This window comes from Leucoraja erinacea, chromosome 10, assembly GCF_028641065.1.
Source record: "Leucoraja erinacea ecotype New England chromosome 10, Leri_hhj_1, whole genome shotgun sequence".
NCBI classification, from domain to species: Eukaryota; Metazoa; Chordata; class Chondrichthyes; order Rajiformes; family Rajidae; genus Leucoraja; species Leucoraja erinaceus.
The window spans coordinates 12,451,419-12,477,378 of record NC_073386.1 but is presented as its reverse complement, the minus strand read 5'-3'; the positions used below and the strand labels follow the sequence as shown (position 1 = coordinate 12,477,378).

Genomic DNA, 25,960 nt, shown 5'->3' with positions numbered 1-25,960 from the left:
TATTTAGCAAATTAAAAAGTCAGCCATACTGCAACTGTTAGAATTATGAATATCATCACTCATTCCTTGCCATCTGTGCCGATTCATATTTTAAGAAAGAAATTTCAACCCTGATCATAGAGTTCAATAGACTTTGAGAGATGTAATGTGAAGTAAACCTAAAAATGTGAGAAAATCTCATTAGGACAGGCAGGATCTATGGAATGAGAAACAATCAAGGCTTCAGCTCGGTGATCCTTTGTTATACGTTTCTCTCTCTGTAGCTGCTGCCTGACCCGACAAGTTTTACATTTTCTGTTTTAATTTCAGTTCTTCAGCATTTGCAGTCTTTATTTGATTTTCAGACTCCTGCATGATATTGCTGTTACATAGTTCACTTGGCTATATTGACCAAGGCTACATGTCTCAGTATTTATTTCAACTAGATTTAATACCGAGGTTTAATAGCTAACAGCCTATCATTAGTAATTTACGTTGTGGGGACAATAACCATATAACATATAACCATATAACAATTACAGCACGGAAACAGGCCATCTCGGCCCTACAAGTCCGTGCCGAACAAATGTTTTTTCCCCTTAGTCCCACCTGCCTGCACTCATATCATAACCCTCCATTCCCTTCTCATCCATATGCCTATCCAATTTATTTTTAAATGATACCAATGAACCTGCCTCCACCACTTCCACTGGAAGCTCATTCCACACCGCTACCACTCTCTGAGTAAAGAAGTTCCCCCTCATATTACCCCTAAACTTCTGGAGTTTTGGGGTAATATCATTATAAATTAGATTATGGAATAATTGGTATTATTTGGAGGTTTAAAACATTTTTAAATTTCAAGTTGTTTAATTATTTTTTACATTTTTGAATATTTCCGAATGTCAGAGAAATTCAAAAGCCTTTAAAGATCTTTTGAGCTTTGATTATTGGTGAAATCTGGAGATATGGCTGTAGCAGCAATCACATTGTTCTCCTCATGGTCCGTGGACATATTTTTTGAAGTAATTCTATCATAAGGATCCGAGTATCATTTAGGATGGAACAGTTCCATGCAGAAAGTGGATTTTGGTAGATCAAGATATGTCCCGTTTTGGTAGGTATGTTGAGGCAAACAGATAAAGCATCTACAAATGGAATTGTAAATTCCATTTAGAGTTCCGTTTTGATTAGTATGGGTGTCAGAGGTTATGGGGAGAAGGCAGGAAAATGGGGTTTGGAGGGATAGATCAGCCATGATTGAATGGTGGCATAGACTTGATGGGCCGAATGGCCTAATTCTACTCCTACCTCTTATGATCTTATGATTTTATAGCGTCATAAGAGTCATACAGTGTGGAAATAGGCCCCTCGGCCCAACTTGCCCACACCGGCCAACATGTCCCAACTACACTAGTCCCACCTGCCCGCATTTGGGCCATATCCCTCCAAACCTGTCCTATCCATTATCTTTTTTCCTCAAATCCATTTCTCTTTCCTCAGATGTTACCAGCAATGTATATTTTTATTTCAACCATCTCAGCTCTCTTGATAGAAAAATCCAGAGATGCTCAGCCTAAATAAAAGTAAATAAAAAAGTTGTTAAGAGCATTAGGAATTTAATCACAGAGGAGTAACTTCTTCTGCGATGAGTCACTCACCAAATAGACAGCGATTCCTCCTCCGATCATGAATCCACAGTAAACATCTATCGGGTGATTCTTGTACTGGATGATGCGTGTTAAACCAGAGATCACTGCACATATGATGAATGTGAAGACCAGGAGTGGCTTCAGGAGCTTGGAAGAGTCAGTCAGCGTAGCATTAAAATACATCTAAATGATAAACAAGAAAACAGAAGGACTAAGTCAGCTGTGAAATTAAATGATTTCATCCTCTGCTATCAACTGAAATGACTATTTCCCACATAATATTTAGCATCTCTTTCAACAGTCAAACAATCCCATTACACTGCATATAATGCAAGAGACACAACATTTACAGGACTGTAGGAGTCCATGTAGCTGACTATACTGGTTCTTCTATCAAGGTTTTCTGTTGTCTTGCCCTTGCCTCATATAAATGTTCTTCCTTTTGGAGTATCTATCTGATACCCTTTTATATTATGCTATAGCTCGAGCTTAGTTGCCAGCATTCGACAACGTAAATTGTGTTGCGTGTGTTCTTTCATGTGGTAGAACTTCTAATGTTGCCATCCCAATGATAATCTGAAATCATGCAAGGATAGCGTTTATTAACCTCTCTAATTGCCCTTCAGAACCACCACCTTGGACCACTGCGATCCTTTGTGTGAAGGTCTTTTGCAATGTTATTAAATAGGGAATTCCAACAAAGATGTGTGGGGAACATGGGAACGTTGGCATTCCCCTATGCTTGATGCCCATGCCTTTCAAATGGTGAAGGCTGTGGGTTGGGGAGGTTCTATAGATTGACAGATCTGCCAGTTGACAGACTTTGTTCATTGAGCCCTTGCAGTGGAGGAAGTCATTGATCAGGGCGCTAGATGGGTGTCAGCCTTTGCCTTCAGTGGTGTCAAGCTTCTTGATTGTTGTGGATGTGTATTCATTGAGGCGGGTGCAGCATTTTCAATCATAGTCCTGGCTCCTGCCTTATAGAGAGTGGAAAGCATCACTACAAGATACCTAACCTCTGAGCTGGTGTTATAGCTACAGTATTTATGTGGTTGGACCAGTTGGGTGTTTGGTCAATAGTAACCCCAGGATGAGAAGTGTGGGTGACTTGGAATCGGTGAAGACTTGGAATATCATGGGAGAAAGGTTAAACATTTTATAATAAGTGCCAGCCATTGCCTTGCATTTATTAACCCATGTCTGAATGTTGCCAAGTTCTTGCTGCTGTGAATGATCAAATTATCACCTTTTACCGTATCATTTTATAATAGCCGACTTAAGTACCTGTTGCGGGAGAGTGAAGGGATACCCGTTTTAACAATGTTGGGGCAGGAATGTAATCCTTTTTCCTTGGACTAGTGACCACGTTGTTAGCTGGTCTGGTCAGCTGGAAGCCAAGTCTATGTAGGCTTTCAGGTAGGAGCTGGGACCAAGAAGATATTGCATTACACAGAAAGTAACGGGCCTGTCCCACAGGTGTTTTTTAGGCAACTACAGGTAACTAGTTTGTCGCCACATGTTCACCGGGAGTAGCCTCCTCAGTCGTGCAAAAAGTCTCGCAAAAACATGTTGAACATTTTTCGGCGACAGTGGGCCAAATTTTTGGTGACAGTCGCCAAGTGGGACAGGCCGATAGGTGTTTTCCAAACTAGTACTTGGTCAACGTGATCTGTTGGTTTCTACCTTCTGCAGAGTTAATAGTGGGATCTTCCAGAGCATTTTTATTGAGCCTAACAATACAACCTTTGCTAGGAGATCACAGAGCCATGGTGGATAGTGAACGTGACCATTATAGAGATAGAAGTGTTTCATCATGATGATACCAACATCAGGCTGGTGACTACTTAATCGTTATTTGCTCATCAGTTCGGGAATTGCAATTCTTTAGATTCTCACGGCAATCTACAAATAAGGCCAGCAACTAATTTTTCACAAGCAGATTAAGATTTCACTCACAATTAATAATTAGTTCCCATTTATTTCTGTTCCATTATGACGCTGTGAATCATACAATGCAGTACTGATTACTTACGGAAACGTACACAGCTGCAAAGGCTGCAAGTGTGGCGTGCTGTGATGGAAAGGACTTTCTGCAAAGAGAAATCAACCTGGTTATACTGCTGCTGTTTCAGATCATCACACATCAACATGCTCATGACATAGTAGCCGGTGTGTGTCTCTTGCCCCCTCAAGCCTCCTCCGCCATTAAATAAAATCACAGCCCATCAGATGCAAGTTCAGCTCTGGTTTCACATCTACCAATATTGTTTATCAAGAACTCAACTACCACTGTCTTTCAAAGACTCTTCTTTCAAGGCATATTGAGGAAGGGCCTTCAACAGACTTGCAGCCCAAAGAGAAAAAAACCTCACCTCATCTCTGCGTTAAATGCGCGACATAGTGATTAATAAATTTATTGCACTTCCAGATACTCCTCACAGGAAACATGCCACATTCAGCCCATTAAGACTTTTCAGGATCTTATATGTTTCAGTCGACTCACCTCTCCCTCTTTTAAACTCCAACAGACACAAACAAAACCTTCTTCATAAAAAACCCACCCATTGTCGGTTACTAGTCTAGGAAGCCTTATTTGAACTGGTTCCAATGTATTAATAATCTTACTGAATAAGGGAACAGGAGCTGAACACTGTGTTTGAGTTGCAGTCCCTTTAATCCACAGTGCAATTGAACCTGATTTTCCATAATTCTGCAATAAATTCCCTTTGCAATAAGCCACAACATTCTGCTAATATTCTTAATTATGTGCTGTGCCTGTGTACGAGCCTGTCGAGAATCATATATTTCAGACATGCAGATTCCTCTGCATCTCGGAGCTTTGCAGTCTCTCGTTATTTCAATAATATGCTTCCTCTTTTATATTTCAGCCAAAATGGATAATGACTCTCCTGCACTAGCATGGGTTTGTTGTCTATTTTTGCGCTATTGTTTTTTTTGTAGTCTATTCTCTTTTCACTAACATGAGAATGTATGCACCAATTATGTATAATTTAGGTTTTTGTTTGCTGACTGAATCTATATGCCTGTGATGCTTCTGCAAGCAAGAGGTCTTTCATTGTACTTGTACCTCACCATATTAGAGCAGATGGAACAAACTTGACTTGGCTTGACTCGACTTGATGTCATCGTCTAAGATGCCGTCAACCCCGGTGACACTTTGTGTACTGGTCACAGAAGTGGTTCTGCAATCACGCATTCCAATCGCTCCACTCTTTTAGATCTCTGCTCTGACTGCAGCATTTCTATCTTTAATTATGCTCATCTTAATCTCCTCTCAGATGTGTAATGTTATTTCCTTTATCATGTATCTGTATATTGTGAATGGCTCGATTGTAATCATGTATTGTCTTTCTGCTGACTGGTTAGCACGCAACAAAAGCTTTTCAACGTACCCTAGTACAGTGACAATAAAATAAACTAAAGGCAACTGAAGGATAATTTAGCCTTCATTTAAGTCATTTATATAAACTACAAAATGTTGAGGCCCCAGCACGGATCCTTGTGACACTTCAGTTGATACATCTTGACAACCAGAGCAAGAGCAATTTCTACCTACTCTTGGTTTCTTGAGATCAGTCTCAACAATTTACTCAGTATCACTTACATAGAAAATAGGTGCTGGAGTTGGCCATTCGGCCCTTCGAGCCAACACCGCCATTCAATATGATCGTGGCTGATCACCCAAAATCAATACTCCATTCCTGCTTACTCCCCATATCCCTTGATTCAGTTAGCCCTAAGAGCTAAACCTAACTCTCTCTTGAAAACATTCAGTGAATTGGCCTTCACTGCCTTTTGTGGCAGATAATTCCAAAGATTCATAAGACTCTGGGTGAAAAAAGCATTTTTTCCCCATCTCAGTCACAAATAGCCACCTCTTTTTCTTAAACTGTGACCCCTGGTTCTGGACTCCCCCAGCATTGGGAACATTTTTCCTGCACTTCCCTGGTGGTTACATTTTTCCTGAGTTCTTCCCTACTTCCTCAGTTCCAATTCCCGATAAAAAAAAACTATTTACGGGATGTTATTGCAACCTCCAAAGTGGAGACTAATACAAAATATTTAATTTACAAGCCATCTCTTTGTTTTGTCTTCTTGTTCTCTTGATTAGTAAGGGTGTCAGTAGTTGTGGGGAGAAGGCAGAAGAATGGGGTTGAGAGGGAAGGATAGATCGGCCATGATTGAATGGCGGAGTAGACCTGATGGGCCAAATGGCCTAATTCTGCTCTTAGTATTTATGAACTTCTGTTATCCCTTAATTTTCATAGACTCACTTTCTTTAGGATCAACACTCACTTTGTTAATATCAGCAGAAACTCGTACTATCTGTTATTTGTATTTCATTGGAGGGCATTGAAGAAACATCGGCAAATATTGGAATAACCAAGGCATCAAAGGCTTTGGACCTATGTTGGTAAACGAGGCTTGTGTATATTGGTACAATTGGTGGTGTGGACTGAAAAGTTGATGTGCTGTTTACTTCTATGACACTATGGAGTGAATCACTTATAGCTCTGGAGTTTAAATTATTGGCAGGCTAATTTCAACCCAAGAGCAAAAAGTGATTCAAACAATTTATTCTTTCTGGATAGGTTAGTTTTATAGCTACCCTGCATTTTCCCGATGTGGTCCAAACATCAACTGTGGTGTAGATAGAGTCATAGAATCTTACAGCATGGAAACAGGCCCTTTGGCCCAACTTGCCCAGACCCACCAACATGTCCCATCTACACTAGTCCCACCTGCCAGCATTTGGCCCATATCCCTCTAAACCTATCCTATCCACGTACCTGTCCCAATGTTTGTTAAACCGTTGCGATAGTATCTAAATGTTTCTTAAACATTGCAACGGTAAAACGTTGTGATAATAAGATTTGATTGTTTGATTACTGTTTGATTAAGTAAGATGAGAGAGAAATAATTAATTAATCTCTATGTAGAATGCTAGCTGAAAACTCAATGAAGTTTAGTTCTTACAGAACCTATTTCTACATTAAATTGATGTGTTCGTATATACACGTTACAATGGATATCTCTATACATTTAATATGAAGTTTAACAACATTTATAACAAAAAGGCATGGGTTACTTTCTTAAACAGTGGGTTTATATTTGTAAAGAACATGAAACAAATGAAGGATTTTTTTTGATGGAGAGGTACTTAAGAGTGCATCTTATGGAGGGCAATAATCATATAATCTGTTATAACAATTGATGGGATGTTATGCGACAGCTGTGCAAGGTGCTGGTGAGGCCACAGTTGGATTAATGTGTTCAGTTTTGGTCACCCTGATCTAGGAAATATGTTGTTAAGCTGTTAAGAGAAGATTTAAAAGGATGTTGCAAGTATATGAGGTGCTGAGCTACGGGGAGAGGTTGGACAGGTAAGTATTCCTTGGAGTGTAGGAGAATGTAGGTGATCTTAAAAGTGGTCTATAAGAGCATGAGGGTAATAGATAAGATAGATGCACAGAATATTTGGCCCAGAGTGGGGGAATCAAGAACCAAAGGGCAGAGGTTTAAAATGAAAGATTTAATAGGAAACTGAGGGGCAACCTTTTTACACAGAGGGTGGGTAGGTATATGAAATGAGCTGCTGATGGACATAATTGAGGCAGAACATCAACATTTAAAAGACAGGTACATGGATAGGACAGGTTTAGAAGGATATGGGCCAAACGGGGACAGGTCGGACTTGTGTAGATGGAGCACCTTAGTTGGCATGGGCAAGCTAGGCTGAAAGGCTTGTTTCTGTACTGTATGACTATGACTTTAATTATTTGAGGAAAGTAAGAAAAATAATATGATTTACAATGTGGAGCTGTTCATATTTTCCCATTACAGGTAAATGTTATTGATCATTATTTTAAAGACAAAAGCATTTATCATACTGTAAAATCTTCATTAGCAATTAATGTAATATTGCATACATTTCTACCAGGGGAATAAAACAATGATTTAACACTAAGCCATATTCAATCACACCTTTATTGCTGAGTTTCTAGGCTTCCTGCCTCTCATGGCAATGGAAGTAACCAAACCCTGACTTTTAATTTCAGTTTAGATAGCATCCGTTTCGATGATCTACTGATGCTCTGTATAGTTCAGCAGTTATTTATACGAGACATAATCATGTCAGTTTTACTGAACCTGCCTGCCAATGCTAAATATTGAATTTAGAACAATCACAAATATCTTTCAGCTACAATCTTCAAAAAGGTTAATGTTAAAAGATATTAGCATAGGGGTTAGGTTAGGTGAGGGCGAGACCTGGGTGTCCTTGTACATCAGTCACTGAAAGTTGGCGTGCAGGTACATTAGGCAGTGAAGAAAGCTAATGGAATGTTGGCCTTCATAACAAGAGGATTTCAGTATAGGAGCAGAGAGGTTCTTCTGCAGTTGTATAGTGCTCTAGTAAGACCACATCTGGACTATTGCATACAGTTTTGGTCTCCTAATTTGAGGAAGGACATACTTGTGATTGAGTAGGTTCACGAGATTGATCCCTGGGATGGTGGGACTGTCATAAGAGGAAAGATTGAAAAGTCTAGGCTTGTTTTCACTGGAGATTAGAAGAATGAGGGGGGATCTTATAGAAACATATAAAATTATAAAAGGAGTGGACATGCTAGATGCAGGAAAAATGTTCCCAATGTTGGACAAGTCCAGAACCAGGGGCCACAGTCTTAGAATAAAGGGGAGGCCATTTAAGACTGAGGTGAGAAGAAACTTTTTCACCCAGAGAGTTGTGAATTTGTGGAATTCCCTGCCACAGAGGGCACTGGAGGCCAAATCACTGGATGTATTTAAGAGAGAGTTAGATAGAGCTCTAGGGGCTAGTGGAATCAAGGGATGTGGGGAGAAGGCAGGCACGGGTTATTAATTGGGGACGATCAGCTATGATCGCAATGAATGGCAGTGCTGGCTCGAAGGGCCGAATGGCCTCCTCCTGCACTTATTTTCTATGTTTCTATGCTTCTATACTGTGGCCCTACACAGCAATGAACTGTCACAGAGGAAATTGAAAGAATACAGGGGCTTAATAGTTGGGTAAATATTGTCATTTTAAAAAGGAAGGAGTTATTCGTGCTATTCACACTAACATCTTAATCTTGACTTTAATGGCATCATCGAGAAAGAACATTGTGCCAACACATCAAGTATATTGTAGCATCTAAACATTCTTTCAATTTGTCATCAAATCAATCGTAAAGTACTCAAGTATGCAGGCTTCTGCTTCCCTTTCTGTCAAGGGCAGGCTGATTGATATTACTTTAGCATTGTTGAGGCTATTTATTCCTTTCTAGACTCCAAAAGTCCTCAGATGCTGAATCAATGAAAGATTGTTTAGTTTAATTTAGAGATACGGCACGGAGACTGGCCCTTCGGCCCACCTAGTCTGCACCGACCAGTGATCATGTACACTTACAATTTTTACCGAAGCCAATACATCTACCAACATGTACCATCTTTGGAGTGTGGGATGAAACTGGAGCTGCCAAAGAAAACCCGTGCGGTCACGGGGAGAACGTACAAACTCCATACAGACAGCACCCGTGGTCGGAATCGAACCCAAGTCTCTGTCACTGTAAGGCAGAAGCTCCACTGCTGCACCCCCATGCCACCCTGGTCTTAAAATCTGTTCTTCTTTAGTAAGCCAATCTTGTTTAGGTTCAAATGTTCTGCATTAAGCAAGAGACACCAAGGATGAGGAGTGGTCTGTTACTGCAGATTTACAAGAAGCACAATGATGATCCCATACTTTTTTCTTATGGTACAGAAATAATTCAACCATTTGAGTCAATGCCAACTCCATGACAAATCCCATCAACCACATTCCTTCATTAATTTCCCTGCAACTTATTATCTCGCATGTGCTTGCCAATTCACTCTTCATCCTCCTGCCTCTTCAGCAGTCAATAAAACTACTAACAGATGTTTTTGGCGAAAGTGGGAGAAAATGGAGAACAAGGGAAACCCCATGCAGTCACAGGGAGAGCATATAAACTTCACCCACACAGATCCCAAGGTCACTATCCAAACCTGGTTATTGGAGCTGTGTGGAAGCACCATTAACTACTCTGCTGCCATTTTTCCAATCATGTTCCTTCTTCAACAATATTACACTAATGCCCACTTACATTTAATAGACAAATTCTAATGATGCTGTGGCAGCAATTAATGTAAGAAATTAAATTGAACCCGAGTGGTTAATGTTTACGCGTCTGAATATTTACGTTGCTGTGAGGGTGGTGAAACTGTGGAATTCTTTGCTACAGAAGGCTGTGGAGGACAAGTCAGTGGATATTTTTTAAAGCAAAGATAGAAAGATTTTTGATTAGTACAGATGTCAGAGGTTATGGGGAGAAGGCAGGAGAATGGGGTTAGGAGGGAGAGAAAGATCAGCCATGATTGAATGGCGGAGTAGACTTGATGGGCCGAATCGTCTAATTCTAGTCCTATCACTTATGACCTGATAACCTTAATTCAGTTTAACATTGTCTGAAGAAAGAAGAGAGCAGTGTAGTTATCATGTGATGTGTAAGTTATATTTCTGTGAAAGCTATTGAGCACGTTGAGCAGTGAATATAAAGGAGCACAAGGCTATTTTTGGACAAACAATACTCTGCAAAAGAACACAAGCATGTTGGGGTCTATTATAGATTTGGCAACTTGTCTGCCATTGTAAGCATTGACATCTCAATTCAACACCTGATAGTGATCCACTTTCATAGATTAATATCTATTAAATATGGTAGATATGAAATACTAACAGCATTTGCAACACATTCAAGATTGGATATGCAGTTACGAATTTCAACTTAAAAGAAAGAACATGCATGATTTCAATCCTTGAGGTAGGGATGTAGCAAAGCCTGGCAAGTGATAAGTAGATACACGTGAGGGAAAGGGGTGGATGGGGTTTAATTTGCAGAAAGGTAGAGTAAGTGACAAAGGCTAGAGGTGAAAAGGGGGACATAAAGCCAATAGATAAGGAAAGGGGGAGTATAGTGTAATGCTGGAGGGAGGAAGATGGATAGAAGGAGACAAGGGGTGGGTAAAAAGGTGGAATAAAAGGGAAATATGGGACTCGGGGATGGGAGTTGAGTGTCCGGAGAAGGGTGGCTAGGGTGTTAGGAGAAATGTGTGTGCATTGGGTTGGGAGAGTCGAGGGAACCATCAAACTCACATTAAAGTTTATCTCATTCACTTAGGAAAGGAAACTTCAGGCAGCAGCAATGTGGTTGACTCCTAACTGCCTGAAATGTTCTTGCAAATTAAAGTGAAATTACTGTTGGATTACAAATGCTGACATTAAGAGTGTTGTTCACATCCCATGAATGAATTCTGGATTAGGAAACCTGCACTGAGACAGCCATCTCCTGACTCTACAAATCCATTCCACCATCTACAAATCAGGAGTGTGCTAGAATATCTTCCATTTGGATGGCTGAGCACAGCTACAATATCTAGTCTGTGTGGCTGCCACACATTTACTGCCCCAAAAATCTACACTGTATAATAGTCTTAGTTGAGTCTTGCAGAGTGTACCATCTATAAAATAGAAACAACTGACAATAACTTGTCAAGAACACAACAGACACGAAATTTAGGAACAGATTAATGCAACTTGTAAGTTGCACACCATCCTGATTTGGATATATTTGTGTTCCATCAACATTACTCTGCCCAAATCCTGGAACTCCCTCACCAAATAGTTGCATGGGAATGCCATCACTGCCAGAACAATCACTGCAAAAGGAGTGCATCAGACACCAAGGAATTCTTGTACGGCAGTTCACATTGTCTCAAGCATATTCCAAAATCACAAAGAAATAATAAAAATAAATAATAAATAAATAATAAAACATTAAGAAAGGGGCAATAAAGCCACTGCCTTTGGATGCCCCGACCCGACAATGGCCCGGACCTCCAGGAGCTGCCGGAGTCTGCAGCTCTGTGGCAGGCCGAGAATTCTCTGCTCTATTACAAATTTTAGTTTAGTTTAGTTTAGAGACAGAGCACGGAAACATGCCCTTCAGGCCACTGAGTCTGTGCCGACCAGCGATCATCCCGTACACTAGCACTATCTTACAGGCTAGGGACAATTTACAATTTATAGAAGAAAACTAACCTGCAAACCTGTACATCGTTGGAATGTGGGAGGAAACCGGGGGACCCAGAGAAAACCCACACGGGCACAGGGAGAATGTACTAACTCCATACAGACAGCACACATAGTCAGGATCGAACCTGGATCTCTGGAGCTGTAACGCAACAACTCTACTGCTGTGCCACCCTGGTGCAATGGAATCCTTTCAATCTAATTAAGATGACAGAAGAAACCTTACCTAGAATGTAGCATCTCTGATAGTACTCTCTTCCCTGCACAATCTATGTGTTTGACCTTACAATCATTTGGTAAGAGTACAACGACTGAGCCATTGGCTGTGGAAGCACATATGCCCAATATTCACCTATCCTGGCAGCCTTCCCCACATGAACACTCCATCCAATGGTATCCAGCTTTGCATCACATCATATTTATGCAACCATGCTCGTCTCTACTCCATAAAATTCAATATCCATATTATTCTATATCGGGGCACCCTAGCCTGACATTTAAAAAGTGAAATATGTCATAACAGTGTACATTTGTGTCTTAAAGAGAACTTCCTCAGAGAAGTCCAGTCAAAAGCAAAATCAGAAATAATTCAAAGTAAACGTACAAAGCTAACGAATTATCAGTGTTTTTCTGGTACCCAGACCATCGCACAAACCAGCCTCCCTTCCATTGGCTCCATCTGCGCCTCACGCTGCCTCGGAAGGGCCAGCAGCATGGTCGGGGGCAAGTCGCACTCTGGCCACTCCCTCTTCTCCCTTCGCCCATCAGAGCTAGGTAGGAGTCTTGAAGAGGTCCTTCTACCATTGTACAGGCCTCCACAGAATGCAGTGGAGGCCAATTCTCTGGATACTTTCAAGAAAGTGTTAGATATTCTTAAAGATAGTGGAGTCAGGGGAAATGGGGAGAAGGCAGGAACGGGGTACTGATTGGGGATGATCAGCCATGATCACATTGAATGGCCTACTCCTGCACCTATTGTCTATTGTCCATGCCTTAAACACTGAAGATTTATTGTGTTTATTTGTTTCATTTGAATTATTTCTGATTTTGCTTCTGACCGGAGTTCTCTGAGGATAGGGCAAGTAGAAAAGCCAACATATGTGGCATATTTGGATTTACAGAAGGCTTTTGATAAGAATCTGTACAGGAGATTGGGCAGCAAGGTTAGAGCACAAGAGCGGGGGGCAATAGACTGGCATAGAGCGAGAATTGGTTACCTGACGGAAAAACATAATGGAAGTAAACAGATATTTCTTAGTTTGGCAGGCCATGACCTCTGGGGTAATTAGATATCAATGCTTGGGCTCCACCTAATAACAATTTTACAACATATCAACGATTTGGCTATGGGGACCAAATAAAATATTTCCAATTTTGCTGATGGAACAAAACTATGCCTTGATGACTCTAAGTGGAGTTGTGAGTAGAACAAAGGATGCAAAGAACTGGCAGGGGATATATAAAAGCTGAAGTGAGTGGGCAAAAGCATGCCAGATGCTACATAATATGGACAAATATGAAGTTACCCACTGTGATAGAGAAATAAGGGGGAGACTAAATGAGGATGTTGATGTTCAAAGATACCACGTCTCCTTGTATACAAATCACTCACATTGAAGTGTTACAAGCACCGGTAATTAGGGTGGCCAGTGATATGTTGGTCTTTATTATGCAAATGTTTGAATGCAGGAGTAAAGGCGCTCGGTGAAAGCTCGATGGAATACGATGAACATTTTTGGTCTCTTTCCCTAAATAAACATAGAAGTGAGGGTAGATTCAGTAGGTAGACAAAAATGTTGGAGAAACTCAGTGGGTGAGGCAGCATCTATGGAGCGAAGGAAATGGGCGACGTTTCTGGTCGAGACCCTTCTTCAGACTGATGTGGGGGTGGAGGGGGGCGGGAAGAAGAAAGGAAGAGGCAAGGACAGGGAGATCTGTGAAGGGGAGGAGAAAGCAGGGACTACCTGAAATTGGAGAAGTCAATGTTCATACCACTGGGGTGTAAACTGCCCAAGCGAAATATGGGGTGCTGCTCCTCCAATTTACGCCTCCATGGAGGAGGCCCAGGACAGAAAGGTCGGATTCGGAATGGGAGGGGGAGTTGAGGTGCTGAGCCACCGGGAGATCAGGTTGGTTACTGCGAACCGAGCAGAGGTGTTGGGCAATGCGATCGCCAAGCCTAGGCTTGGTATCACCGATGTAGAGCAGCTGACATCTAGAGCAGCGGATGCAATAGATGAGGTTGGAGAAGGTGCAGCACCCGGAAAGATTGGTTGGGTCCATGAATGGAGTCAGGGAGCGAGGTAAAGCGACAAGTGTAGCATTTCCTGCGGTTGCAAGGGGAAGTGCCAGGAGAGGGGGTGGTTTGGATGGGAAGGGATAAATTGACCAGGGAGTTACGGAGGGAGCGGTCTCTGCGGAAAGCAGACGCGGGGGGGAAGATGCGGCCATTGGAAGGATCCCATTGGAGGTGGCGAAAATGTTGGAGTATTATTTGTTGTATGTGACGGCTGATAGGGTGGAAGGTGAGGACAAGGGGGACTCTGCCCTTGTTATGAGTGGGGGGGGGGGGTAATGGGGAGTGAGAGCAGAGTTACGGGGTATAGAAGAGACCCTGGTCTATAGTAGAGCCTCATCTATAGTAGAAGAGGGGAACCCCCGTTCCCTGAAGAATGAGGACATCTCCGATGCCCTGGTTTGAAGCACCTCATCCTGGGTGCAGATGCGGTTTAGACGGTGGAATTGAGTAGGGGATGGAGTCCTTACAGGAAGCAGGGTGGGAAGAAGTGTAGTCCAGATAGCCACGGGTCAGTGGATATATAGTGGATGTCGGTCAGTAGTCCATCACCTGCGATGGGGATAGTGAGGTGTAGAAATGGTAGGGAAATGTCGGAAATGGTCCAGGTGTATTTGAGTGCCGGATGGAAGTTAGTGGTGAAATGGATGAAGTCAATGAGTTGTGTGTGGGTGCAGGACTTAGATTCAGTGGACTAGTTAATGGCCTGATGAGTTTGCCGTATGAGGAGCAATTCAATAGGTCCAAGTTCTCTAGAATTTAGAAAAATGAGATGAGATGGCGGACATGGTGGGGCGAAGGGCCTGTTCCTACGCTATACTGTTTTATGTTTCGCATTGAAGCTGATGAAATCCACCTAGGCCTTAAAGTAGCAGAGAGGATGCTTCCCTGGTTATTGAATCTAAAACTAGAGGTCACAGGCTCAGAATAAGTATGCACTGAGATGAGGAGAGGTTTCTTCACTTTGGATCTTTGGAAATCTCTACCTGGATGTTGATAAAGACCAGCCATTGAGTTCATTCAAAACTACCACTGATAGATATTTGGGGATTTTGGGAATCAAGAGATACAGGGATAACGCAAGGAAAATGGTGTCAAGGTACAAGATCAACCATAATAAACAGCAGAGCAACGCATAGGAAGGAACTGGGAATAGGTGATGTTTCGGGTTGAGACCCGTTTTCAGACTGAGAGTTAGGGTAAAGGGAAATGAGAGATAAAGAAGGCAAATAGCACAAAATAATGAAAAATATGCAAAAAACAATGATAATCAAGGAAAGGTGGAGCCCACAATGGCCCATTGTTGGCGGTGGGGTAGGCGATAATTAGTTATACAGACAATGAAACGCAACAGGGTGACAGTAAAACTAGTACGCTAACTAGGGTGAGAGAGGGACGGAGAGAGAGGAGATGAAAGGGTTACTTGACGTTAGAGAAATCAATATTCATACTGCTGGGTTGTAAGCTGTTCCTCCAATTTGTGTTGGGCCTCACTCTGACAATGGAGGAGGCCCAAGACAGAAAGGTGAGTATGGTAATGGGAATGGGAGTTAAAATGGTTAGCAAATGGGAGATATAGCAGACTGAGCGCAACTGTTCAGCAAAACAAGTACCTCATGGAGGCCACATTGGGAGCAATGAATGCAATAGATGTGATTAAAGGAAGTGCATGTGAACACCTGCCTTACCTGAAAATGCTTCTGGGTTCCTTGGTGGATGTGAGGGAGGAGGTAAAGGGACAGATATTACATCTCTTACGGTGACTGGGGAAAGTACTGGGGGTGCAGGGTTTTGGTGGGAAGGGATGAGTGAACTAAAAAGTTGCAGAGCAATATTACTGAGATGAGATAAGGGTTGTTGCAATTTTATATTAGGCCAATTTATCTCATGTTACAACTACCAGCTGCTGGATCAGAGAAAAATCATTATTATGTTGTCATGCTGGAAAGGGAACAGAGAAGATTTACGAGGTGTTGCCAGGACTGGATGGTCTGAGCTCTAGGGAGAGGTTGAGTCGGCTGGGACTCTATTCCCTTAAGCGCATGAGAATAAGGGGTGATCTTATTGAAGTGTATAAAATCATGAAAGGAATAGATCGGGGAGATGCACAGCATGTCTTGCGCAGAGTAGATGAATCGAGGACCAGAGGACATAGGTTTAAGGTAAAGGGGAAAAGATTTAATAGGAATCTGAGGGGTAACATTTTGCACACAAAGGGTATGGAACAAGCTGCCAGAGGAGGTAGCTGAGGCTGGGACTAGCACAACGTTTAAGAAACGGTTAGACAGGTACATGGATAGGACAGGTTTGGAGGGATATGGACCAAATGCGGGCAGGTGGGACTAGTGTAGCTGGGACATGTTGGCCGGTGTAGGCAAGTTGGGCTGAAGGGCCTGTTTCCACACTGTATCCCAAAATATCCACAAAATACTTCATAAAATATTTCTGTATCAGTGAAAGTGAATAAATTTGCACTTTGAAGGAAGAGTCGTGATTTATTTGCCACAACACCACCGTAGTAGGCCAGATATCTAATAATGATGAGACAGAGTAAAGGAAAGAGATTGAGAACGTCGTAACCTGGTTCAAAGACAACAACCGTTCCCTCAATATCAGCAAGATTGACCCCAGGAAGTGAAGCAGCACGCATACATTGATGGTGCCAAAGTAGATATGGTCGAAGGCTTGAAGTTCAGTATCAATATCACCTGTAATTTCTCCTGGACCACCTCCAATGAAGCAATAACCGAGAAAGGACACCAACACCTCTACTACCTTAGGCTTAGGAGGTTCAGCATGTCCCCAACAACCCCCGCCAACTTATTATACAGATGTGCCGTAGAAAGCATTTTATTGCGATGCATCACAGCCTAGTTTGAGAACAGCTCTGTCCAAGACTACAAGAAATTGCAGAGAGTTGTGGATGTAGCCCCGACATCATGCAAACCACCATCCCTTCTATAGACTCAATCTACACTTCATGCTGCCCAGGCAAGGTCACCAGCATAATCAAGGACCAGTCTCTCCTTCCTCACCCTTGTTCATTAGAAGTATGAAAATGTATACCTCCAGATTCACGGACAGTTTCCTCCCAGCTGTTATCAGGTAACTGAACCATCCTCTCACCAGCTAGACTGCAGTCCAGACCTTCCATCTGCCTCGTTGGAGACCTTTGAACTATCTTTAACCAGACCTTATCTTGCACTAAAGGATATACCCTTTATCCAGTATCCGTACACTGTGGACAACCTGATTGTATAGTCTTTTCATTGACAGGATATCACTTAATAAAAAAAGCTTTTCACACGTGACAATAATATTAAACTGAAATTATTCCCAAGTTCTTCTCCCTCCAAATTTTCAACATCCTTTGAATCTATCAGTTGCTTTCTGTCTCTGTTCCAACTGATACAACTCACACCCATGTCCCTTTAATGGCCATGCCATTTTCTCTGAAATCAGTGTGCATGATTTTCCTACTAAACATTGCAATTACTTAAAATGTATATTTTCTTTGATTTTCCTGTGCTTCATCTAATCTGTGATTTTCAGTGATTTTGCTTAGTGACTATTTTCCACAGTGCTTTGAATGATTGCAATATTGAAGAAGCCACAAAGGTTTAGTTTAGTTTAGTGATACAGCGTGGAAACAGGCCCTTCGGCCCACCGAGTCCATGCCGACCAGCAATCACCCTGTACACTAGTACTATCCTAGGGGCAATTTACCATGTTACCAAGGTAATTAGTCCACAAACCCAGATGTCTTTTGAGTGTGGGAGGAACCCGAGCTCCTGGAGAAAACCCACATAGGTCACGGGGAGAATGTACATACTCCATACAAACAGCACCCATAGTCAGGATCGAACCTGGCACTCTGGTGCTGGAAGGAAGTAAATCTACCGCTGTGCCATCATGCTGCCCCAAGGTGTAGGTTATTGTTGAAATAGCTTGATGGCAGGAACAAATTGAATAAATATGGTGAGCAGTTCCCTCCAGACAGCAACAGCTATGTCCTATTGCTAATTACAGTGTATCTTCCAATACAACAGCATGACATTCCATTTCCTAGATTAGTATGCCAATCTGTTCTCTTCCTGTGCACAGAATGCAGGCTGAATATGTCTTCAGTTTATTTTTAAAAGATACAAAAATGAAAAGAATTAAAACACAATAAACAAATGGTGATTCTTGGTGTTTCTTCACTAAGTTTCCATTGTGGGCTCCACGTTTCTTTGATCATCGTTGCTTTGTGCATATCTTTCATTCATTATTCTATGTGCCACCTATATCTCTCGCTTCCCTCTCCTCTGGCTCTCAGTCTGAAGAAGGGTCTTGACCCAAAGACATCACATATTCCTTTTCTCCAGAGACGCTGCCTGACCCACCGTGTTGCTTCAGCTTTTTGTGTCTATTAATGGAAACAGTTGCTTTCTGGATTTTAATTAAGATTGGCCTGGTCAGGTCATGGATGTTCGGCGTCAAACCAGGAATCTGCTCAGATTCTGCCACCCTCCAACTATAATGTCGCCCCTCACTGCTCAGATACCACGGATTTCTGGTCGTGCCATGTCTCTGTAATATTTCAGATTTTGCAACCTGCTTTTTAAGATGGCAAATATTAGGGGACATTGAGCCAGAACAGTGTGCACTCTCTGAGCCAGGAGTTTTCCTCCACAGGTTCAGTTGGCGCCTAATATAGTTGAGAGGTACTAGCCTCCAGACAGCGGAGGGCATGCCAACTTTCTGTCTTACCGCTCTCTAACCTGGGGGAATTGGAACCCACTGTTGCACTTACAAATGGTTCATGAGCTGAGATTGCTCAATTCACCATTGGCTGGTGATAGAATCAAATCATCTGGGTTACCATTGAATAAACTTGCATGACTATTAATACAAATTATTATCAATTGAGGTCAAACAAGTGCAGCAGGATTGGGTAAACAATTTGGTGTAATTGATCAATTTGCTGATCCTTGGATTTCAAGGACTACGTTAAAACTATCTTTAATCGGAATTCACTGGACTATTTTGCCCTAAACATTATTCCCTTTATCATGTATCTGTGGATGGCTCAATTGTAATCATGTATTGTCATTCCACTGACATGTCAGCACGTAACAAGGGCATTTCACTGTACCTCGGTACACGTGACAATAAACTAAACAAATCAAATAAACTAACTAATCATAAGAGTAACTTGCTGCCATCCAATGCAGCAAAAACCTATGCACTGGCTCTGTAGCGGAAATAACGTTCTTCCAGTCTCCTCACTGGATAAATTAGTAGCATCATTTATGTCGATTTACCTCAGTGACGTGGATTCTGGGTAGAATTTAAAAAATTAACTGGCCAACAATTTCAGACAGTCAAACACTATTTTTTTTTAGTTTAGTTTAATTTCACTGTACCGAGGTAAATGGTAGCTCAGGACTGCTCTATAGATGTTAATAGGATGGTTCAGTTGCCTAATGTTGCAGAGATTGGCATGGTAGTGACTTGCAACAAAGCAGAAGCCCTGCCCTGGAGGAGGAAGAACATTCACTCTCCAAACTCGACATCCTGAATGTGACAGGCAGGCAGACACTCAGAAACAAAACTTAATCAGTAATTACAGCTGTAATGCCAATTGATTGCAACGTGGCCACCAGAAATAATGTTTTACGCAGGGGTTACGTTCCTGAAAAGCAGCACGTAATTTTTATAAAAGCATAAATTCCTAAGATCATAAGTGATAGGAGCAGAATTAGGCCATTCGGCCCATCAGGTTTACTCCACTATTCAATCCTGGCTGATCCATGGCTCCCTCCTAACCCCATTCTCCTGCCTTCTCCCCATAACCTCTGACACCCGTACTAACCAAGAATCTATCTATCTCTGTCATAAACAGACGTAGATTTGAGCAAGTTATTTCAAAAATGCAGTGTGTAAATTTGGTTTCAGAACAAATTATTTGTTTTAAAAACCATAAATCAAACATGTTACAGGTGCCGTTACTTTTATCTGATTACTCACTAAAAGGGTTGATTGCATTCGACCAATTATACAGTTTCACATTGAGAAATGAATGTATATCGTTGCAATAAAATCATAATTATCTTTAGTACTTGTGTTTGTAATTGTTAACATTACTCAGCTCCAGGTTTAATGTACTCTGGGAATCCACATTGGCTACCACTGCTACTGATTTTGGAGCAGTCCAGACTAATGAAAATCTTCTGTTGCGTTCTGGACAAGTCCCCAGAAGACAAAATACAACTTGACTTGAATATTGCTAATCGAAATAGAACTATTGAAACAGAACAGTGGAGAATTTCTCATTACATTCACAATGTTCTCCTGAGGGGTGGTTGAGCTGTTTTCCATTATAGAAATCCCAGCAATTAACTTATCTGAGCATGCTTTAAGATTTTAATAAGTACGAAGCGAAGGGTGATTTCTTTATCTGCATCATTTTTGAAATGATGCAAACCACTGGTGCACTTTCTCAAATCAAGCACAGAAGAAAATAAGCAGCTTTTTGACAGATTAAGTGAAATGTAAAGTCTAACCTGCCAGCGTTAATGATAGAAGGATCAGGTCCTGTGCAGATGTCTTCCACAACATATGGATTTTCTTCACAGGTGGTATTTAGCGATGTATAATTAGGCTTACACACTGTAAGAAAATATGGGGCATGGTACCCTGTTGACAGCTGAATAATGTCGGTGATGAGAGCAGTGGCACAAAGGCCAAATACATGAACTCCTGGAACACACGAGAGAAATCAACAATAATTAGCATGAGCATTTTTATCTCCAGTTGCTAATTCAAGGTTCTTAAGGTACATGAGTCTTTATCCCAAACAGCAGTAAATTAATGCCAAACATATAAAAGTGACAGAAATACCAAGAGGGAACATCATTAACCCAATAACTCCATCAGAGAGAATTTAACATCTGATAATTCATGATGCAAAATACAATGTATATTTTCACCAATATAATTTTACTAATGTATTTTTGTGTTAAGGTTAAAGTTTTCCCTAAGATCCTTCTTACTAAAAATATATTTCCACCAATATAATTTCACTGAATTATTTTTGCATCAAGATTAACAAATTTTCTCCTAAGAGATTGACAGCTCTTCTTATTACAAATAAGAATTGAAATTGTGCCATTCCATGAACTCAGCAAAATAACTTAAGCTATATTACACACAATGGAAACAAATAGTTAAAATACTTATTGACCACATCTATATTTTTTCTGGGTTTCTTTTGCATTCCGAATTTCAGCAAAAATAATGTTTATCAAGATGGGGCAATAAAATCAAGAGAAATGGCCCCGACCTGAAATGTTACCAAATGCTACCTGACCCACTGAGTTTTGCCAGCAGTTTATTTGTGTGTGTGTTTTTTTTAAGGAAAATCCCAGGATACCTTAAGATTTGGCCAAGTAAACTGATTAAAACTGAAAGCTAGAAAAGTCTGAAAAGCAAAATTGTTTTCAATGTTTCCATTAATAGACCAGATATAAAAAAAACCTTGCTGTTGCTGGGGTAGTGTTTAAGCTTGATAATAATCCCAATGACAATCCCACAAATTGCCTTAATGGAAAAACCATGTTGACTCCTGCTTTTTTTTTTTGCACATTTAGAGTACCATGCTTTTCACCATTATGATAATTCATCATGGCATGGAAACAGACACACCTTAGACTTGATCAGCACATACATGGTCCTTTATTCAAGGTGTCTAACCCTATCCAAGGAATCCACCTGAAATGTTGACATTCTTTACTGTACATTAAGATGTTATTGAGTACAAGCAACCAAGGACAAAGTTCTCCTTCGTGTTACCAATATTATCTTATAACACTGATACACTCAAATTCACTAATAAAACCTAATAGACATTCATTTTAAACAATAGACAATAGGTGCAGGAGTAGGCCATGCGGCCCTTCAATATGATCATGGCTGATCATCCCGAAACAAATTATTTTCTGCATTTTTCACAAATTCTTTACATGTTGCTGTTTGACAGAACTGGAGCCTTCTTAGGCATCGATCAGATTTAAACATCTAATTAAGATTGTCCAACAAGAAGATCGACACAAAAAGCTGGAGTGCCTCAGCAGGTTCAATGGTCCTTTATTAACACGTGCATCGAGGAACAGTTTGATTTAGCACACTGTCATACCAAAAAAACAACAAGATACAAAACCACATAAAGATTCAACATAAAGAGCATGTGTGAGAATCTCCAGGGCACACAACATAAACGGAGACCCATAGCCATCATTCAATGTCTGTGCCACACACACGTTCCTTCACCGTGATGTGACCAGAGTTATACCGACCGTTGTCACTCTCCCTGCAGTCCCTGTCCGCCCGAACAGTCAGAAAGCCGTTCACACTCGCACCAGACTCAATGACGCGATGTCCCTGCAAACACCGAGATCACGGCACTCCCTCCGAATCCCCGCCAGCGCAGGCAGCACGTCCATCTTGTTTTTCGGCGACCTCACATTCCCCACTGTGATGGTATCTTTTACCTTCTTCTTCCTCCTTTTCTCCCGCGGTCGGGGCGATCGAAACATCCGCAGTCAGGGCGATCAAAGCTCCTGCAGTCGGCAGTCGAAGCCACAACAACGGGGTTATCGAGCCTCCCGCGATCGGGGTGGTCGAAGCTCCTGGGGTTGGACCTCCCGAAGCCGATCCCTAATAAATGGACCGCCAGCTTCACGATGTTAAGGCCGCAGTGTGGACGGAGATACGATACGGAAAAAGTTGCATCGAGGGAATAGATGTAAAAAAACAACAAAAGAAGAAAGGGACAAGACAGGCTGCTGGTGAGGCTACCACGTATAGCGCCACCCGGTGGTCAATGTGCGGCGCCAGGTCAGGCAGCATCTCTGGAGAAAAGGGATTTGTGACATTTCGGGTCGAGACCCTTCTTCAGACCGAGACTCAGGGGAGAGGGAAACTAGAGGTATTGAAAGCTATGAAGAACAAAAGAAATATGCCAAAACAAGATTTTAATTTAGAACAGTTTTAACACAATGCACTGGAATTCAATGATGTCATGGTAACTGACATCGTATTTAAATGTATCACGTGTTAATATGTCGGAAAGATCAGAGGATAAATGTTGCCAGGATGTAAAGGAATGGAGGACTAAAACAAAGCGTTTATGTTCAGTGTCCCTGAAATGTGTTTATTGTATTCAGACCACGGTGAGAATCTAACAGATGGAAAGGCAGATCTAAGGTAGCGAGTGCTATTCTCCTGCAAGGAAATCTACCTATGGGCTAAAGTTAGAGTTTCTTAAGCACTGAAGATTGATTATGAAAACACATGAATAGGAGCACCTTACTGAAATTCACAGAGTGTAATAGACATTTACAAATGGGTAGGATCAACTGGTCAGTTCATTGGAAGCCGATCATTGCCTGCGGTAAATGAGGCATGACACATACTGCCCAAGCAACCCACTGCTATAATCCTCTGAGCAACTGGTCAAAGTTATTGAAATAACTAATTGAAAGCCTAGCAGCTATTTCTCAATGTCACTTATAATGAACAGTTGTGAGTTAGTTTTAAAACATAGCAGACTAGAAATTAGATCTCACCCTCTCTCTGTGCACTAATCCTGTGCTAAAATCCACCGAGCCCTTGCAAATATTCATGAATTTAGAAAAATTGTATGCCACAACTTTGCTAAGGCAGTTTGCATGTAGACATATATTTTATGATTGCAACTGCACATCTTCCATCTGGAGCTACTTGAAAAATTCAGAGCTGTCACTTCTCTAATTACAGATCACTGCGAAAAGCCTCAAACCTTAAGGTACTCCCACATGGCTGACATATAAGCTTCAACCTTTACTTTAAAGATACAACATGGAAACAGGCCCTTTGGCCCAACGAGTCCATGCCGACCAGCGATCACCTCATACACGAGTTTGATCCTACACACTAGGGACAATTTTACAATTCCACCAAAGTCAATTAATCTATAAAGTGTGGAAGGAAACCGGAGCACCCAGAGAAAAACTAGAAAATGTCAGATGTGCTAACATGAATTGCACGTCGATATCCACAAGCTAATTTCCCTATGTGTGAAATTTTGCCTCAAAATGATTGGTTTTGTGCACAACTGGAAAGGCTCATGTTAATCCAATTTCAAGGCCAACACATCTAATTGTTAGCCAGATCCAAACATATTACTGCCTGTAGAGTTCGAATGCCTATGGAATACTTTCCTGGTCTGAATCAATCGGTGAATGCAAAGGATAACAGCGTTTCCGGTGCAGTGTGAATGTGACCAGGAATCCATATCTCCAACTTCAGTGATATTTGAGGCTCAATACTATAACCAGTGTTTGAACCCACCAACAAATCTCACAGCACGTCGAAGGAACGAGTTGAAGTTGCAGCCTCCAGCGTTGATGTTCGCTTCAGGTGCTATTCCATTTCTTCTTTTGGTCAGACAACAGTAAAGAATACCTTCACCCACCATAATCTGCAATGACAGGAAGGATCATTAGGCCTACTACATGTGTCAACAGTTAGCATGTTAAAATTAAAGATGCTTTCAAAACATTTCATTTTTAGTTTTAGTTTTACAGCGTGGAAACAGGCCCTTCGGCCCACCGAGTCCGCGCCGACCAGCTTTCCCCGCAAATTAACACAGTTTTACACACACTAGGGAGAATTTACACATACAGCAAGCCAATTAACCTACATACCTGTACATCGTACCATGCAGCCCACTTTTGCCATAAGTTCTTACAACTAGGTTTTATTGTCATGCTGTATGGAGAGAGTTTTACTCAACTTCATTTACACACATCCTTTCCTGTAAGATATGACTTTTCTCAGAATATTAGGCAATGTAAAATCGTACCACAAAACCATGTGTGAACCATATCCAACAGTATAAGCAGACCATTTAACTCCGGGATGAACTCAATGATAAACTTGTAGAAACAAGAAAGCACAGATACTAGTTTACATAAAGGACACAAGGTGCTGGAGTAACTCAGTGGCTCAGGCAGCATCTCTATATAACATGGATAGGTGAAGCTTCAGATCGCGATTCTTCCTCAGACTGAAGAAGGGTCCCGACCTGGAGCGTCACCTACATATGTTCTCCAGAGATACTGCCTGACCCACTGAGTTCCTCGAGCACTTCATGTCCTTTGATGATGAACTTGCCCAGTGTTCTCATCTATGCATTTACAACTGAGATTGCTGATTCAGAGAGAGTTCCTTATCTGATCTTTCACTCTTTAACACCCAAAGTTTATTCCCTGATTATTCCTGTAGATAATCTCACTGATCCTCAAGAAACGGCAACTGCCGATGGACCAAATGTTCACTTTAAATCTGAGTTTGATAGATTATTGCTCACTAAATTTGTTCGGAGAAAAGGCAGATGCACAGAATTTGATCACATATTAGTCGTTATCTTATTGGGTCTGAAAATGTTTCAGGATTGAAGGATTGATTGATTGAAAACTGCAGCGTGTAAGCAGGCCCTTTGGCCCACCAAGTCCACACCGACCATCGATATCACCCATTCACAATAGTTAAATGTTATGCCACTTTCACACCCACTCCCGACACAATAGATACAAGATTAAAACTTGATTTTAATCGTAATGATGTTCCTCATGTTTGCCATTCAACTATTATCTTACATGTGTGCAATTTTCAACGGGACATAAAAGCAAAGAAATTAACAATTAGAGACTCAATTAGTTTATTAAAAGAGTGTTGACTTCATAGGAAGATGTATGATTCACATATCTTGCATTAAGATTTTTTGCCGAGGTTAAAGCAATTAAAACCTTCCCTCTGAAAAACTGAAGTGTAAAAAGTGTAAACTAATTTGCAGCTTAA

The 25,960-nt window shown here is 41.3% G+C and overlaps 1 protein-coding gene across 1 annotated transcript in view; it reads right to left on the bottom strand.

Annotated features, from left to right (window-relative positions):
* LOC129700788 (phospholipid phosphatase-related protein type 4-like) overlaps positions 1-25,960 on the bottom strand; it is a 68,302-nt gene that overhangs the window by 6,343 nt on the left and 35,999 nt on the right. The window contains exons 4-7 of the mRNA XM_055641486.1: positions 24,449-24,578; positions 20,623-20,818; positions 3,664-3,721; positions 1,641-1,814 (exon numbers count right to left, since the gene is read on the bottom strand). Coding sequence (XP_055497461.1) covers positions 1,641-1,814; positions 3,664-3,721; positions 20,623-20,818; positions 24,449-24,578 — 558 coding nt within the window. The remainder of the gene's footprint in view (positions 1-1,640; positions 1,815-3,663; positions 3,722-20,622; positions 20,819-24,448; positions 24,579-25,960) is intronic.